The 19724-nt window shown below is 35.1% G+C and overlaps 1 protein-coding gene across 3 annotated transcripts; it reads right to left on the bottom strand.

Annotated features, from left to right (window-relative positions):
* Positions 1–833: 833 nt before the first annotated feature.
* Positions 834–19367, bottom strand: LOC129002708 (uncharacterized Golgi apparatus membrane protein-like protein CG5021). Of its 3 annotated transcripts, XM_054430716.1 has the most exons (8): positions 18893–19365; positions 14628–14722; positions 12531–12592; positions 10133–10287; positions 9052–9131; positions 6626–6751; positions 5539–5670; positions 834–3221 (listed from the first exon to the last, which is right to left on the bottom strand). In XM_054430716.1, the coding sequence occupies exons 2-8, from the start codon at positions 14628–14630 to the stop codon at positions 3144–3146; spliced, it is 636 nt and encodes a 211-aa protein (XP_054286691.1). In that variant the 5' UTR covers positions 14631–14722; positions 18893–19365; the 3' UTR covers positions 834–3143. The 3 variants fall into 3 exon arrangements, with proteins under 3 accessions (XP_054286691.1, XP_054286689.1, XP_054286690.1); XM_054430714.1 differs by lacking the exon at positions 14628–14722 and having other exon boundaries at positions 18893–19367; XM_054430715.1 differs by lacking the exon at positions 14628–14722 and having other exon boundaries at positions 6626–6739; positions 18893–19366.
* Between the last annotated feature and the right edge of the window lie 357 nt (positions 19368–19724).

The raw sequence follows: 19724 nt of genomic DNA, 5'->3' as shown, positions 1-19724 counted from the left end.
ACCTATAAATTAAAAGAAAACCTGAATTTTCTCAAAAATGGCCCGAACAGTTTTTATAAAAATTTTGCATTTTATAGCCCTTCTGAACAAAATGGTACAACTCCCATTTTGTAAACATTATGGTTCAAAAGTTATTGTAACTGATGTTATTTCCCCATTAAAAAAACATAAAATGAAAATTTTTAATTATACTGGTTTGATTAAAATTAGTGTGTTATGGTCCTTATAATTCCAAAGAAAATAATGTAACCCCAATCACTGTAGAAATACGGTTCAAATGTTGCAACCTTTGTGATTTTTCCTAAAAAATATCATAGTTAGTCCCACCACTTACTTACTCATGATAAAGGTTGTTGAAAAGCAAATGGGAGAAAGTGTGTCAGATTGCTGATACTGTTTATTTATCACATTAAACAAACAAAATAATCCACATTCTAATGTCCTGTTTTCTACAGGCTACTGAGATGTTAGTGAGCCATGAACACATCCTGACATATAGGTGTGAAATATAATACTGTACTCAGATCGTAACCACGTGCCGAAGCAATTGCTTTTATGAATCACAAGAGGTATGCATACCACAAGTTGGGTAAACACCGATTCACTGGATCCAATAAAATTACGCTTTCAGACAGACTCATTTACATCGGTCATTAATTTATAAATAAGATTTTATAAGATGCCTTTTTTACAAAAGAACCATTGTTATTAATACATAAAAGTACAATACTATATTTAAAAAATAATATTTTAATGGCATCAAATGAATTAAGGACGATTAAACAATTAAACCAAAATGTGGATCTAAAACTAAAAATAACACAACAATAACATGGGAAACATACATTATGTATTTTGTACATTAAAATTACATCATTATATACATGGAATGTGGTGTTATCAGAACATGCAAGGGTTTTTGGATTAAGGTTGGTATTTGGGGAGTTGAATATGAAAAAATTGAAAATGGTGTAAGTAAATATCATTGTGCTTATAATAATTTACAAATTGCACTAAGTAACAGTTTGATGATAAAAGTGTCCAGAAGTATACGTTTTCATCTCCAGCTGGTTCCTGTAAGTTTCCTCAAACCCCAAAATAGTACATCACTATACAATACACACAAATACAATACAAACGCTCAGTAAAAACTGCAAACCATAAAGACACACACCTTGTGATACTTGGGTACAGCCTGAGGATGGTTGCTGAGTACATTCTGTAGATTAACCATAAACAGGTATACTATATTCAATATTTATCAGTGATCCAAAGGTAAAACAAACATGAGTTAGAAAACTCCATAAAAGGTAGGAGAAATTAGAACTCTTAAGTGCCAATCTAAATAGTAGACATTCAGGAAAAAGATATTGAATAAATAATTATTATGTATCTAAACACATATTTACAAGGATTTTTTGTGAGGATAGCAGGCTTACATGAATAGATGTCTGAACAACTCAAATGCTGTCAGTGACGGTGAAATATTCTGATATTTTTTTTAACATTTAGTGTACATTTTTGTGTCTCTTGAGCCAGTTAGGACTAGTTCCCATTCAGGTAAGCCTGTTATCCTCACAACAAATCCTAAAACCTAGACCCTTGTGCTCTATGTAAATAAATCCTTGACTTTTTTACAAGTTAATCAAAACAGAGGGTTAAATCGTAGTACAGGAACTATGTTATACTCCCTTCATGGGTTCATATTATACGTCTATAAATTAATTTACATCCCTATTCAATTATATCAATTATTTAACATGGGGACGCCACTATGTGCGTATTTTAACCCAAATATGATTGAAGGATGAGTGTAGGATGAGTGGCGCGATCTTGTAGTCTTGTTACTAACAATTAGTGACTAAGGCCGACATGTTCCTTAGACACAGCTGATAATTAATAGCCCATACAGCCAATAGCAATCAAGGGACCTACAGTTTATAATGGAATAACCACATTTTTTGCTTGTAATTAACGAATTGGTCTAATTATTAGGATAGTACTGCGGATAGTCGTAGTACTCACAAGTGCGGATGGTAATCCACACCAGGGAGCATCGCATCCACAGTGCATCCCTATAAATATCCACAATTCGTGACCTTCTAGTAGCTGAATTACAGGACGACGCCACCGTCCCAGTCTATTTGCAAAATTAAGCTGATTATCTGTGTTTACTGTGATTGGCTATTTTACTGTACAAAAGTTGGAGTAATGCAATGTGATTTGATTATGTTTATTTCGTAGACGATTCTTAACTGATGCATTGTGCACTTCTGTTAGTACTGAGAAGTTTTAAATTTTAATAGAAATTACTTTTTTATTAAATTTACCTAACTTTTTTGTTGAACTGTGTCCAACTCTGTCCAATAACAAAATTACAGAACTTGAATGCAAAATAATTAACTTGACATAAAAAAGTAACGTATGTTATATTTTTCAATGATATTTTTTCTTAAAAAATCTTACAGAGAGTGAAGAGAAAAAATTCTGATAAACTAGTAGTGATACTACTGACTCATAAATTGTATGATTTTTTTACATGGAAAAAATGTTTTCTATTGAAGAGAACATTACTAAAATTATTTTTGTTTTTGTTTTTAACTTTTACCATGTTAAGTTGTTTACTATGAGTGTAATTTTACTACCTCATCTTAGATTTAAGCATAAACAAGTTACATCAGAACAATGCTTTAACGATTATGAAAGCATGTTATTAAACTATCACGTATACGTAGAAAATTCCAAACACTATGCATGATTCAACTCTTATAATAATACTATTAAAGATTCCAACCACATTCAAAGTTTACATCACAACAACCAAATTTGATTAATTTAAATATTTTAAATGTTTAAAAAAATATGCTCCAAAACCTAAAACCTCTAAAACATATGTTTAAAAAAGTCAACAATCACATTACACATCTCAACAAAATGCACAACAAAGTCTTTTATTTTCACCCATCTCAAAAATAACTTCCAGAGTGTAGAGTGATTATGCAATTATTAGCAATCAAACTACTTATCACAAGCAAAATGGCAAGAGCAGTCTCTTAAACGTGTAAACATACTCCTTGTAGGTAAACAAGATAAATATAATACGGACGCAGACAAGTTGTTTAGGTTAGACTGCTAGGTTATGCTCAAACAACGTTAGTGGGAGATCCAGCAGTGGTAGGAGGACTCGTAGGAGCAGCTGCACTCGTCATCATTGACGCCATCTGTAACACACAGGTCTTGTACATAAAAACATATTCTAGAAGCTGATGGACAAACAGTGATAATGAATTGCACTAAACATACATAGAACTCTAGATATAATTATCTTTCTGTGTTAGGCCTATATGTACGTGTTCTCTTTCAAAGCACTCCATTATGTATAAACAAATTTTAACACTTACCGAAACCCCGGTCTGACAGGCCCACGGGAGTTTTCACAAACGCATGTTGGCAACACTGGGATTCCATTCCCCCAATACCTTACCCGCTTTTCCTCCCCTACCTGTTGATATATTGTTTGTTCATTTTGCGTGGGGTGTCGAAACCTTGACAGGTTGTCTGTTCATAGCATACCCGTCTCAGAAGCCCAGCGTTAGTGTATTATAAAGCGGGGTCTCACAGGCCCAGGGTTTCGGTTTGTGTGTTTCTAAGCGGGGTCCATTATTTTCAAATGAGGTCTCACAGACCAGAGGTTTTGGTTAGCGTCAGCCTGGCTAGGGTTTCGGTATTATTGTTAACTTAACTTAACTTTAACTTAAAGCTGACTGTGAAATAAAGTTTCATTTTTATTACTTTAAACTCATAATTTATTATTATTTTTATCATTACGAGATGGGGACCCCACCTATGTACGTATTTTAACCCAAATTTGAGTGTAGAATGTTGTGAGATGATCTGTATAATACTTTTAGCTTTTTTACTGACTAAGATTAATTGTTTCATTAGTCAGGATCATTTATTTAAAGTAGTGATGGTCAAATCCATGAATTTCGAATCCGAATCCGAATTGTAAAAAGATCAAATCTCGAATCTTCGAATCACGAGTTCTAAAAAAAATTATTACAAATGGGTTTATTGTAATTAAAAAAGCAAGAATGAATAGGAACCATAAACATAAATATAACACTAACCATTAATGACTACTCTTTGTAATGAAAAGTTACGTAATCACACACACACGGCAAAAATAACAGTTGACTATCGGTTACATCTTTTAAAACCTACTTTAAAATCGAACGGTCGATCGGTATACTTTATTTGGATGGCAAATATCTATTGTTGTTGTAGGTACACTTGTTAATTTTAAATTCGTTGATCGATAGTATAGGCCTACTCTGTTCATACAATTTTAAATAACATATTAAATACTAAGCATCAATGCAATCCACAGTCGAGCGTCAATTGGGAATCATATTGTGTAACTTTAATCGCCGTGTCGTCTGTCTAGTCTCTATGGTACAGTTCCGCCATTGCTTGCTACACGAACGCAGACAAATACTTATTGCGGGCGGTCAAGGTTAAGTCGATGATACCGGCAATGGCGGCAATAGTTGCTCGAACGCTCGCACTGAACTAGAGCTACAACCTACAACCGAGGATAGCACTGGATACTGAATGCAAGAATTGAGATACATTGGCCACCATATGTAGCCTACTAGGGGAATAGAGTTTTTAATGGAGTCGTGAGTAAGATTTAATTTCAGACAGAACTGGTATCGAATTGAGAAATTCAATTCTGTTATTGGCCTATCCCTATTTAAAAAATACAATTCATATTCGACTAGGACGTAATTCAAGCCATGACCATGGTAAGTAGACTGATGTGTCGGTTAAGAGACCGAGTTTGGCTTTGTTCCAGCTATGCGTAGATCGACACTGCTGCTACACGTTATAGTTATACACGGCGAGTTGGTGTATTCTGTCAGCGGACCCATCTCGAATCTGAATCTTTTCTTAGGATTTGGTGGATTCGAGATTCGGATTCGACACACCCTTAATTTAAAGCCCAATGATCAGCCCAATGGGACACCTGGGTCCAGTTTCAAACCATCAAAAAGCTGCTGACTTTTCTCAGGGTCGAACCGGCGACCTTTTGGATGTTAGGCGAGCACTTAAACCACTCCCCATAATATTATTTATTAGTTAACAATACTTCTTTTCAAATGGTATTCAAATTTCAATTTTACAGGTTTGAGGTCAATGCCGTCAATCAATCAAATATTCTTTATTCAAGTTTAGACAATATGTCTTGAATAGTGTCACTAAACTAACATAAACAAAAAATTATAAACTAAATAATTAAAATCATTCATTACAAAGGATGTATTGAAAATTCAAAGTATATCTGAATGAAAACTAGGAAGAAAATTACTCATCAGCACAACCAAAGACTTGGGCAGCTAAATGAATGATAATTATAATAAATACTAGAAAGGAAATACCCTTAAATACATAAAAAAGATTTATGATAAGTAATTTTTATACACTATTGTGAGAGATTTTAGCAAAGTGTTAGAATTGACTTTTTAATATTCTTACATTTTGCAGGACTTGTTTCCTGAAGAACTCGTTAACAGTTGAGGTTAACTTCTGATCGCTGACACCCATCTTACACTTCATGTACCCGTAGAGGTTGGCACCCGTGAGAGTCAGTGCTATGCTCACAAGCAACTGAAACATTGGCAACAACATGTGAGTCACAATTAGGGATATGTCGACGATGACATTTCCGTGACTGGGGGAGTCAATAATGATGTCTACACAGCCACGGAATATTTTTGTGATTTTGCCGTGATAGTGGACGACAATAATCAGGTTTTCGTGACCGCAAAAGACGTTGATGATGATGTCTACTCAGCCGCGGAATATTTTTGTGATTTTGCCGTGATCGTGGACGACAATAATCAGGTTTTCGTGACCGCCAAAGACGTTGATGATGATGTTTACTCAGCCGCGGAGGATGTTCATGATTCTGCCACGATTGTGGAAGATGACGATGATGTCTACATGACCGTGGTAAATGTTAATGATTTTGTCGCCATTGTGGATGACGATGACGTTTCTGTGACCAAGGTAGATGACGATGACATCTACATGGCCGTGGGTAATACTCATGATTTTGCCGTGATGATGCATGATAACGATGACTTTTCCGTGACCGCAGGATTCAATAATGATGCCTACACGGCCGCCGGAACATTTTTGGGATTTTGCCGTGATTGCGGACGGTGAAGATAACGTTTCCGTGAGCGTGGGAGTTGATGATGATGTCTACACGGGCGCGGGAGATGTTTTTGGTTTTTCTTCCGCGACCGCAAAAGACAGGGATGATGATCAGTTGTAATTGAGGAAGACATTTAGGATTTTGCAGTGATCCCGGAGTCTTACCCTAACACATGTTCTCAAAAGTTAATTAGTAAACCGGCATTTTTGAAAATCCGGCACAACCAAGGTCCAGATCTTGCCAGACTAGTGAGCATGTATTCTATAATCAGAATTGATTTGACTGTACAGTCATTTAAGGAAGTAATGAGGTAAGAGTTGTAGGCACATTGGCCAGAGACACTTTCATCATGCTGCCCTATCTAGATGAAATAAAAATCTAAAATATAGTAGGCCTACTCACCAGCCATTTAAAGTTGAACGTGAAGAGCGCCGTCAGGAAGATAAAAGCCCAGACAGCTGGCACAGCTATGAGCGCTGTCCAGAATATCCTCGCCTCACTGGCGTTGATACGGTTCTGAGCGTCCCCCTGGACAGGGGCACCTCTTAAAATGTGTTCCTCGTTACATAAAGAGTGCAATTAATATGTACCTTTTTACTTAAGAGTGTAATATTTAAATATACATATACAGTAGACCCCTTTAATTAACCTCACATTACCCGATAATCAGATTATTCGCCCTCACTTGTAAAATACTACAGTTTGTGTTAGCTGACCTTGTTTTGAGAGAGGTTCGCTTTAACCGCCCCTTTCTAGGAATCTTGGCATTTCTGCTGTCACGCTCGGCATTGGGAAGAAAACGCTAAACTCTACAGGATGTTACATGCTATAAATAAACATCCTGTCTCGTAACAAAATGGTTGCTTGTATCTTAAATTTTGACAATAACTTCTGTACTGTATTACAATGGATTTGGAAAGCATAAGTTATTATTAATAAAGGTATTAAAATAAGAATTTTTAGTGACCCTTGCCTACAACTATAATCAATTCAACTAAGTTTGCAGTTGGTGGCAGCCAATCACAAGACAAGGCTAGTGCCATATTGCCACATCGCCCGTTGACAACACTAATTAAAATTTAGTAAGCAATATTTTCAAATCAGCTGTTATTATTAGATTTGGCAACACCGTACGGTTCTCAATGGTTCTCATTCAAAACCACAAGGTAAATAGGCTCCTCCCTCAACTGCAAACTTACGTAGTTCCGACTGTAAATATATTTTACTTTATTGTATTTTGGGGTTATTTCTGACTTTTAAATTTTCAATTCTTAAGAAATACCCCTGCCACAGCAAACCTGCAGACTAAGCGAATTTCCAATTGCCTGATTGGATTTACACTCAAATTTCCCCTTAAAAAGATCACATTTATTCCCTACTAGCAGAGTACCCGTCCTTCGTACGGGGTTGGCATATAAGTATAAAATGCTTATTGCAGTTATACTCGATCTTTGCGTTTGCAATGTGAGAAGACACGGTTTGAGAAAATTAGCTTTCTAAAATTTACGGTATGCTATAGAATTACAAAAGTATTACACATCTACCATAGCCATTATGTTCTACCACTTCACCTACACAATAGAGAATGATAGATTATTAAAAATTCGCAAAATATCACAAATTATTCATGAAATAAAAAAAACAAACTGTTAACAATCCTACTTTGACAGTTCTCATTGCGTATCACAGTTTTTTGTTGCTGCTTAGTTCAAATTAGCTATGTTTATTAGGGGTCTGCGTTGCACCGAAAAAGAAAAAGTACAGCTTAATTACCATTTTACAGGTACACATTTGGGTACAAGCTTAATTCGGTACAGCCTATTATGATAATAAATTACTTTCAGTTTACTATCATAGTAGTCAACGGCAGTTGGTTGCGCGAGCACATAGAAAGTCTTATCAGATGTTCGTGGTCTTCATAATTTATTACTAGGGTCATGATGCAATAAAAAACCCATTAGCAGTCCCAAATCCATTTACATTTTATCACGACAATAATTGTTGCATTCAAGTACTTCCAAGAACTGTCAAGTGTAATCACTTTTATTTCTTTACGACTTTCCCCAATTCTATTTTATTTGTTATAGATATTTTATCTTCCTATTGAGAAACCACAAGCATAGTTGTTGTTGTTTGCATAGTTTTTGTATCGTTATGCAAGCCTACTCGGTCTCAAATTATGTCATTGCATGTTCTGTTTCTTGTCTTATATTATTAGATGTGGCTTTTTAAGGCTTAAATGTTTTTTAGTTTCCTGTATTTTTATTGTGTTGAAGGTACTTTATGCAATCTAAACCTTATGAACTAGATAGTGAATTTGCTACCCTCATTAACCTAATCAATTTATATATAGGCCCTCCTAAATAATTAGGTCTAGGCCTGGGTCTTTTGATTCTTTGGAAGAGCTTTAAAATATACTAAGAAATTGGATTGAGCCTGAGATAAACTAATGATTGATATGATTGATATTGTGGATGTTAACTTTGTAAATGAAAAGACAATAATCTTACTCTGCGATAATCCAAATTTTAGTTTCAGAAAAAAACTTTGTAAGATGCTTAGCTCCAGTGGCGGATCCAGAGGGGGGCGACTGCCCCCCCCCCTCGGGCAAACATGTACATGTATTTTTTACTGCATGTATTACAGTAGTTATTTGCGTAAAATAATTTGTCACACTTACTTTGGACAAAGAAACGGTATAAAACCGCCATTAAGGAGACTTAGTTTACACAAATTTTTCGCCCCCCCCCCCTTGTGACTGTTCTAGATCTACCACTGCTTATCATTTTTTGGGCGACCCAACCGGTTTTCCTTTTCAATCAACTCACCTTTCTAGACTCAAAAACCCAATGTGATGCTCCATCATCATCAACATAGTTCCACCATCTTAGTCCCACCATCAGCCGTCCTGAAAAAAGTCAAACAACAATATTTTTGTGGCCTTTGTCTCAATCGACATTTGCAACTGTTTTAGTAGGTACTTTGTTATTATTAAATCACTTGAAAATGTTAGCTTTATAATTATAAGTCAATAAGTCGTTTACTGAGCTAGATTAACAAACTTAAATTAGCCAAGCCAATACAACAGAAAAATTTAATTTATTGTAAATGGTAAAGAGTGGTCATAGTCCATCAGTAACACTAAGAGAAGAAAGAAGAAGAAAAATCAGTGTGAATAAATGCTGTAATTCATTTATATTATTAATTAACAAGAAAAGGATGAAAAATCCACACAAGAACAACACTTTTGTGAAATAAAACCACACTCTTGTCCCACTTAAACTAAAAAAAAATAAAAAAAAAACAATAAACAGCAAGCTGTGATGATAACAAGATATACAACCAAAGACTAGATCCCTAAATTGAGCTCTATCAAACTACATAGCCTATAAAAATTTTTCACCACACTATGATGTTTTTAGCCGTTTTACAAACGTTTATGGGAGGACGAAAGCTACGTCCTAAAACTAAAACTTTCATGCATATTATCAGTACCCATAGCATTGATATAAACTTCTTTTATTGTCACCGCTGCGTAGCAACTATTATTCTATATTATTCCTCAAATTATTTCTTCACATAACCTTGTAGTTGTGTTGACTGTTAGTTTACACTATTATTCTGGTCAATATTGGTAATAGGGTATAGTATGGTGATAAATAGCGTTCGTGCTACGGACCGTAATGGTTTCATCTTAAACATAAAAACCATCTTGAGCCAGCAAAACCTCATTTTGTCCCTAGGTACAAAATATACTATTTCACTAATCAATTTAAAAAGCACCAAAAATATAATCTACATTTAAAATGTATCAAGGGTTTTGTCTACAATCGGTCCTGTTATGTTAAACAAACAAATGAATCGTACAACAACTAAGTATCATCATATGTACAATTTTAAGAAACCCACCTGTAATATTCTTGACAGTCCAAAAGTCCATAGATAATAGCAAAACAATAATGACAAAACTGGTGATGAAACTCTTACTGAACCATCCACACAGCAAGTACATGACGAGAGCAGTGCCTCGGAAAAACAGGTGGAAGAACGTTACATATGGGTGCCTGGGAAATATGATACAAACATTTTACAAGATTAATATGCATATTAACTTTCATAAAACTGTATTGCAATTTGCAACTCGTAATAGCCTTACCGTACATAAAATTATTTCACTTTATACAGCAATCATAATTAAGGTACAGCATTGATCATACAAAACAATTGGGGTAGAAAGGTTTTCAGATAATCAACTTTCAGATAATCGATCATCAATGAAAAATGCCTGTATTTCTTTGTGAAGCGTAATTAAAATCCTTCAGCCTTGGCATAAAGTACCTATATAATTTATTTGAGCAACGAACAATATTTACAATCATTGTAGAAGCTTTAATTTACTGTATTGCTACCGTGATCGTCAGCACAGGTGTTGATATCACCAAGATCTTCGGCATATCTGACCATATCACCGTGATCATCTTTAGTTACTGTACATAGAGCAATATAGAATAGCACACTCAGTAATGCAATTAAGTAATGCAATGTCCGACCTGCCTTGACATATGGTTCGCTTGTGTGGTGGCCTAAGATGGAATCTACTGCAGCTGTCAAAGCTTTAGCAGGAGTTCAGAGGCTTGCTCTTATAATGATAACTGGGGCAGTAAGCAGCTGTCCTGGAGCGGCCCTAGATTGTATGCTTGATATGCTACCCATCGACATTTTTATCTAGGTGGTAGCAAGAAAAACAGTTCTACGCCTTAGATGTGTAAACTTATGGATAACCACAGGAAACAATAAAGGGCACTCCAAAATTGTTCAGGTGGTACACAATGATGAGTTGGACCTGCCTTCAGATCTCCAAAAAACACTCCTTTGGAAAGCCTTTCGAAGTACTAATACCAGATAGGAAGGATTGGTCTGGCGGAAAAGGGCCCATCCCTACAGGTGATTTAGAATGCTATACTGATGGTTCTATGACCAAAAATGGGGGCACTGGAGCAGGTGTGCATTGGATAAATGAAGGCACTGGCATTTGTCTTCCCATGGGGGTGTGTACCCAACTGTTTTTCAAGGGGAGGTCACTGCCATCTTGGTTTGGGCTCGAGAACATCTTCCCACCTTAAAAGCACTAAACTCTTATGAATTCAACTCAAGGCTCGTGTGGGATTGCCTTGCTTCTGTGTCTGAGTTGGGTAGGAGAAATGATCTTACGCTTATGATCTCTGCTGGGTGCCTGGGCACTCAGGCATAAAAGGAAATGAAGCTGCAGACAGAGTGGCAAAGACTGCCTCTGCGGCAACAATGATAGTTACCAGCTATCAGGGGTTTTATACAACCCTTCTGTGGCATTTCATGAAATAGCGCATGTTCTTCGATTGCGTCATGAGCCAAAGAAAAGCACCGCAAACGCTGGGTTGATACTCCCCTTCTTAGAGTCAGCAAAGCTTACTCTGTTAAGGCCTTCTAAAAAGGTTGGCTCTGACCTCTTGAGAGATGGACCATAAGAATCAAATTAATTGTAGAACTGATAACTGGTCACGGGCGATTCAGGAAACATTTACAACGGGAGGGCTTATTTGATGGTGAACCGATCTGTAGGCACTGTGATGGGTCAGAGGAGACAGCCAATCACCTGCTCTTTTATTGTGACCAGCTCTCTGATGCTAGAATAATAACTCTTGGTAATGTGGCTAGAGGAAGATATCTTCCCGAGGATGAACTAATTGGGAAGCTAGAGACATTCATTGGACGCCTGAACTTGTAAGGTAATCAAGAAAACAATTGTCTGTCTGGGGTGCACAAGAATTTGATTTTCGGATGAAGTGCTTCATGATCTCAGCCTGCCCCTGTTAGATAAGATAAAATCCTCACTTAATCTACCACAATGTTTAATCGGTGGTTGCAAATAAAACACTGTTTTGGAGAGACTAAAACAGGAAATGGAGAGGAATTTTTAATGACACACATTGTACAAACCAATCACTGATGTCACTGACACAAAGTGAGGTTATGTGTATACATGTGTAGCCTAGGTGACAGCACAATCAACCATGTCGCTGAGTTTTGCGTGAAGCATTGTGCCGTGTGTGCTCCTGCCAGTCCTGCCGGCCGCTCTCGTAATGTTGGCATCCGGCAGTAAATTTGAATTCACCGTCTTTGGCAGCGATTTTGCTTAAAGCACGTTTCAGATGAAAAAAACTAGCATTCGGATACCTAACCGGTGTTCTACTGTAATTAGTTTTTAAGATATATAAAACAATAAAATCTTATTTTTTAAAGAATCATTCAAGAAAACAAATTTACTCACGTAAGTTTACCGGCGTTCTCCTCTTCACCAAAACCCAATGTGTCATCATCAATCAGAGGTGCCTGAAATTATAGCTTATACATTATTATACATATTTTGGTGAATCCCTGTGAGAAAATCTTACTTGCATTAGCTTGTAATATATATTTGACAACTTTTTTGCAAAATAATTAATTTAGGATAACCACAAATTTATTATAATGTTTTTTTTTCAGCATAGAGGTTGAAGCATTACATTTCGATAACTTATGCTACAGTGAAATTGGGTGACTTTGGGTCAAGCTTTTATTCTTATTGAAATATTTTGAGGGGGCCTATGTATGGCCCAGTCAGCTTGTGATTTAGGGTGACATTGGGTAGCCATGGTTTTTACACTGTAACACCAATGTCACCAAGTAAGGGGTGAATTTGGTGGTATTTTCTAAAAGCCAAGAATTTGCCCTTTTTTGAGTATTTTTTATCAAATGTCTGGAGTTAGCATAAATGGAAAAAGTTACGACAATTTATATACATGCGGAACATACATTTAGCGGCAAAGATTGTAAAAAGTCAATTTAAAAAAACAAAGAGGAATAATGATTTAAACTAAGGATGTACTGAAATAGGATGATATAATTGACTAACGAATGCAACAGAAAAATTTAAACTTAAAAATGGGTTGATTAATTCTCTACTGTACATTCGAAATTGCAACCTGCAAGCAAATCCCTGTGAAAAAGATTTAAGAACAAATAAAAGAGACAATATAAAACAAGCAAAAAAATCATAGCATGCATGGTTGTACAAGTTTGCAGAGAATAACCAAGAAAAAGCCAGTCATCGGGTGTATTCTATGAGTAACCCAAAGTCACCTCTGTTTTCCCAAAGTCGACCCTTTTTTCAATGACTAACTCAGCTCCTATTAAGGCCAGAGGCTTAAAATTCAGAGAATTTCTACTTGAGAATATGTCTAATTATCTGTTTGGTACAATTTATTGAGTGTGTTAGAACTTTTTCTGAGGACCCGTAATTTTTTAGGTCTCCTTTTTCGAGGGAAAAGAGTAGAGTCAGTTTCTATATTTTTTAAGGTTTTAAACTGTACCTACTACAAAAACTAGACATTCTAAACTATTTTTGGTGTGATTGTAAACCTTCTAGAACAAAACATTTATGTTAGTGATAACGATTAGAACACTTTTTTCAAAAATGCAAATGTCACCCCAAACCCAACGTCATCCCACTTGTCTGTATCAAAATGTCAGGCCAAAAACAAACAGGTTTTCACAGATGTCAAATATATTTTACGGAAACATAATAATTAAGTTACACCTCTTTGTTTTTTTAACTATACGTCATACTAAATAGGCTAAAAAATATACCATACCTCTTTTGATAGTGGAAAATTTACAGGATCAAATCAGGATAGTAAGAACTCAAAAGACATACAAAGATAAAGAGTCATGTTAAAAAAGACTTAAAAATATCAAAGCCATGCAAATTTTAAAATGTTAGGGACTGTGGGTTTAAAGTATCATTTTAATTATTTTTTACAAGGAATTCTTTGAACAGCAAATTATAGTAAAATTTTGGAAACTTAAACGTGTGAATATATGAGTCACTAGTGCTAGCCAGTCATTCAGCACCACGGACTTTTTTATAAAAATAAGCCATGCTGTATTTTCTTCAATAAGTTGAATTTATGTCAATGCTATGGTGTTTTAAATACACACCGTTATCTGAATACGAGAAATAAAGTTTGATACAAGTACGGCTTAGTATTAGTAGGATTTAGGCCTAATCCCAATTACCAGGCATTTCTCAAACTCGGTAGGCCTACAGTACTGTCAAGCCCCAATTAGGCCAAGTTTGTGTAACTGTACAGTATTTATGCTAGAAGCTTATTAAGTAGGTAAGTTACATCAAAATTGCCAAGAGGAAGATTTAAAAATGTCGGTAATGAAATGCCACACATGACGTTTAGTATTGATACACTTGTCTAGCTGAAGAAAAAAATCCTTCTGATTAGGATTTTAAATGTAGGAAAGCTCATAGGCTAGGTTTATCGACCTTAGAAAATACCCGCCACCACCAAGTAGGCTAAATGTTTTAAATACCAACCATCTTGCGTAATCCTCAGTGGCTCTTTGTGAGACGATGATGAAATGAAAAATTTCTTTCACTCAGTGATGCTAAAATTTACTCTTAAAAGAAAGCTGAAATCACAATTTGTTGTGTTTAAAAATGTCTTTATAATCACAATTGATTGTAAAAGGGGATATAAGAGGGAAAAGAAGGGGATCAGGTTTAGGCCTTAAAAATACCATGCACTCAGAATACATAACTTAGCTTAGGAACTAATTTAGAACTGGTATGTGAATAAGCAATCATGGAAAAACATTTGTCACTTTGATTACGCCTAATAGGTTATTTGTTTTTAGAATAATGAATAGAGTTAAGTTGGCCTGGCTTCACTAAAACAAAACTTCTCTAAATATTGGAAAAAGGACAGTAAAATTTAAAAACAAATGGTAATAGGCCTAAGTTAAAAGTATTAGACTACTATTTTTATTAGGTGCTACTTTTTTTTACCAACATCCCCTTAACAAGACAACCGTTCTAACCTAAGGAAGTAGATATTTATTCCTTCAATAAACCATTTAAGTGTAGCCTGAGTGATGTATTTTTGATGTTTTTTACTTTCTCCCCCTATACCATAGTATATGGAGAAAGTATTGTTTTCGTCAAAATTTTCGAGTTTGAGTTTTGAGTGGATATATTCGTTTTGGGTCCCCCTGGACCCAAAAAAGTGGTTTTCGAAGTGATGTCTGTGTGTGTGTGTGTGTGTGTCTGTGTGTCCGTGTGTCTGTGTGTCTGTGTGTCTGGATGTGTACAGAGTTAGAGACTACACCTGTGGACCAATTTCGATGAAATTTGGTATGTAGGTTCTAATCCATGGTATCTCCAGGCGTTTTTTTCATTTTTTTGAAATTTTGATTTTTAATGGGGATTTTCCCATAAAAACCCATAAAAAACCGGAAAAATTGGATTTTCTCAAAAATGGCCCGAACGATTTTGATAAAACTTTAGTATGTTGTAGCCCTTTAAATTCTGAACAAAATGGTACAAATCCCATTTCTGTAAAAATTACGGTTCAAAAGTTATGGTAAATTATGTTATTTTCCCATAAAAATCCCATAAAATAACGGAAAATAGGATTGTAGACAAAAAATCCGTTTTTATTTAACATAGTATGTTATGATCCTTAAAATTTTGATAGTTTTTCTCATTTCTTAGAATTTTTTTATTTTTAATCGGTATTTTCCCATAAAACCCCATAAAATGACGGAAAAAAAAGATTTTCCCAAAAATGGCCTGAACGATTTCGATAAAAATTTAGTATGTTATAGTCCTTTATATTCTGAACAAAATGGTACGAATCCCATCTCTGTAAAAATTACGGTTCAAAAGTTATTGTAAATTATGTTATTCCCCCATAAAAACCCCATAAAATAACGGAAAATCATATTTTCCAATATTGGCTCGAACGATTTTGATAAAAATTTAGTATGTTATAGTCCTTTAAATTCTGAAGAAAATCTTACAAATCCCATTTCCGTATATTTACTCTCACCGCTTACACATGATAAAGGTTGTTGACAAACTTATGGGAGAAAGTATGTGTCAGAATGCTGATACCGTTTATTTTTTGTGTGATAGAATTATAGGCTAACAATAGGCCTTGGTTAAGCCTACAGAAATAACTATAGTTTACAACCTTAAATAAGAGTATCTGATAAGGCCCATCTTTGTGTGTAGATTAAATGAAGATAAGAAACTAGAATCGGCTATAGCCTAGAAAAGTAGGCCCTACCATTTGCCTTAAAGTTAATAATGATATTTTTTGTCTGGAAACTTAGTATTCTGGTCCTTTGTAAAGCTTCGTAGATAGGATTTAACTTAAAGTTAGATCCCGAGCTACAGAACAGACAAATCATCAAATAGAAAAAGCCCAAAATTATTTGTTTAGGTCTAGGTCTTAGCCTACCTTTTATTTCTTACCGGTTCTTCATCTGTTACCCCAAGGGTATGAGTTCTCATCTAGCTTTTACATAAGGGTGGCTAGGGGGTACGGAAGAACCCCCTGGATTGTGAGGGGGGTGTCTGGGGTTCCTCCCCCGAAAATGTTTAATACTAATGTTACGAAATAACTTAAGTTAACTTAGTAGGCTACCATTTACTACCACCATTTACTTAGTTAGCCTACTATTTTTTACCTAAATTTAGGCCTGCTAGTTAATTTAATGTTTACTGCAAAATCTAGAAGTTAAATGTGGTTAACGTGGGATCTCATTAGGGGGGCTCAAGCCCTCCCCCCCTAGCCCACATTAATCCATGCCCATGGAGGATTGATGGCGTCATTATAAACATAAAACACTTTTTTAGCTTATACTTTGCGAATTACACAATAATTACGAGATAAGTTAATGGTTTAATGATTACATCAAAACGTTTTCATCGTACATACAAGCAGGGATTGGTTTGAAACAAAACCCAAAGTAATTAACATTGAGAAACCTTTCTCACTCTCATTTCTTTTTTATTTTCAATTTTCAATCAAAGACAAAGTGGGAATAATTAAGCAGCATGCTTTTACAGGGTTGGTACTAAATTAGGAAAACAAAATTCCTTAACTTTTCCAGGTTTTCCAGACTGATATTAGGCTATACTTCCAGGTAATCCGCAAGTCGATATCGACCAATCAAAATCAAGAAATATTAGAAAATACCACCCCTGCAGACTGATATTGTAGTAAATCCAATCAGGCAAATTTCCATTTGCCTGATTGGATTTACACTAAAATGTCTCCTTAAAAATAATCACATTTATTCCCTGGTATTTAGGCCTAAATAGAATTAGTTTAACGAGAACTTAACTAAGGTTTGCTGCAACAGGGAGGGTAAAAAAGTGCTTTTTGTTGTAAAATGTTAATACTGTAGTTTAATAAGAAATTAATGTATATTCCAAATTTTATCAAAATATGTTCATACTTAACTTAAACAAGCTTTAAACTATAACAATTGAATTAAGATTCTCTATAAGAATAGCATGGGAATTTTAAATTTACAATTTTTGGAACTTTCTGACTTAACCATTAACTTAGGCACATAATAACGCTTTAATATACTAAATTAAGTTACTAGGCCTAGGCCTATTTGTTTTTATAAGCTCTACAAAGTGGTTTGGAAAGAAATTGAGAAAGTTTTGTGTTTATAAGGTCAAAATGGGAAAACCCTATTTTTACCCCATAAAACCCCGTTCCCATAATCCGATCATGCTGGTATGCGAACTCGTACAAATAAATGAAGGTTTACACGTTTGTACCAAATGTCAAAATCAGATCATTTTTGCTCGAGTTATTGTGCCAACGGACCACAGAAAACGTACTACTATACCCAGAATGCCAACCGCATGGTAAAAAGCATTAAGCGGTTTGAGAGAGCTTTGCCTGTCAATCCGTAGGCAGCGCCACCAGCTGCCATGCAATAGCATAGCAACGCTGGTGGCGCTGCCTACGGATTGACAGGCAAAGCTCTCTCAAACCGCTTAATGCTTTTTACCATGCGGTTGGCATTCTGGGTTATAGTAGGCCTAGTACGTTTTCTGTGCAACGGACACACATATATATATACCTAACATGAATTTGAATGGGGTGTTTTTGGCCTCTAGGGACCTCAAAACGAAAAAGTACATTGGTCTCAGGTCCAGGTCTTACCATGAGTACTACGGTAATAGCTTATTCCCTATATGGGAAATTCGCTAAAATGTAAATAAGTATTCAAGTTAAATTATTTAATCACTTCCAAATACAAAACTTGTTTCAAACTATGTAACTTACATATTGTTTCCTTCTTGCTAGGCACAATTGCCTATGGGCAGAGATGGGTACACTTCCCTATCTGTTGGCACAAACAACTGAATGAAAATATCGATCGATATATCGATTATTTGATATCATTTGGTTAGTTAGGTAAGGTTAACCTAACCTAACTAACCAAACGATATATCGAATTAAACTAAACAATCGAATAATCAATATTACTCATTCGATTGTTTGTGCCAACAGATATGGAAGTGTACGCAGAGATAAAATTTATAGAATAGAAGAAGATGGAGGGAAGATAAATTAATTGAGCACTGCTATTAATTTTAGTTTAACTATTTTTTTAAAGTATAGGTTAGGCTAGGCCTAAGTCTAATTTAGGCCTATAAAAAAAGTTAGTGAAATAATTTGGCTGATTATTTTTGTTATTGAGATACTAAGTTTATTACTGCAACAGAGACATAGGATCAACCAAACCAAGACAAACATAGCTATTACTTACAAGAACAGATTCTGAATCCATACTTCAATCCATACACCAGGCAATATCAAAAATGCAAAATCCAAGTTTGATATTGATGATGTTCTTTTTTCAACGAAAACGTCCAATAATATAACTGTGGAACTGACTCATTATAATTCTTATGAAAAAAGCTCAACTCATTAATTAAAATTTAACAGCAGGATCCCTCTTTTAATTTCTGCTGATCAAATAGGTTTTTACTAGGCCTTGAACGAAAATTAGCAAATTAGTAGGGCCTAAATTCGTTCGGAACTCTTATCAAAATCAAACAGATAGGAATGGATACCGGTACAATTTTGACATACAAATACTAACTATGCCAAATAATATATAACATAAATAATTTAAATTTAGCAGATAGCAGTAACTTGTGAGCAAAGAATATGCATACACCTTCAATTTCAATGCAATGCAATGGGAATGGATTCGCTTTCCCTTGACGTTTAGGCTTGTTGTTTTTTACGACGACGTTCGTCGCACCAACGTTGACAGATTATAGAGCAAGAGCAAAGTTTGTCAGCTGAGCTGATAAAGACTTCCTTACAGCCAAATTTGTAAAATGAAGTGGTTAAAGGTTAGTACTATAAAATATGATTTAACATACAGTAATAGTGCAGGTAGCCTAGGAGAGTATTGTTTAATATATTTTTTTATATTTAATTTCCATTCCAACGGTCAAAGACCATTACAAAAATTATTGGTAACGCTAGTTATAATCTTATATTAATAAATAAATATGCAGTTATAAAATTCAATTAATAGATATTTAACAGGAAAAATGTATGATGAATAACAGATAAATATATAAATA

The sequence above is a fragment of the Macrosteles quadrilineatus genome, unplaced genomic scaffold (genome assembly GCF_028750875.1).
Source record: "Macrosteles quadrilineatus isolate MER2022 unplaced genomic scaffold, UCM_ALF_1.0 Scaffold_9__3_contigs__length_116548681, whole genome shotgun sequence".
Classification (NCBI taxonomy): Eukaryota; Metazoa; Arthropoda; class Insecta; order Hemiptera; family Cicadellidae; genus Macrosteles; species Macrosteles quadrilineatus.
The sequence above is the reverse complement of the archived record's forward strand: the minus strand, read 5'-3'. Positions and strand labels throughout refer to the sequence as shown.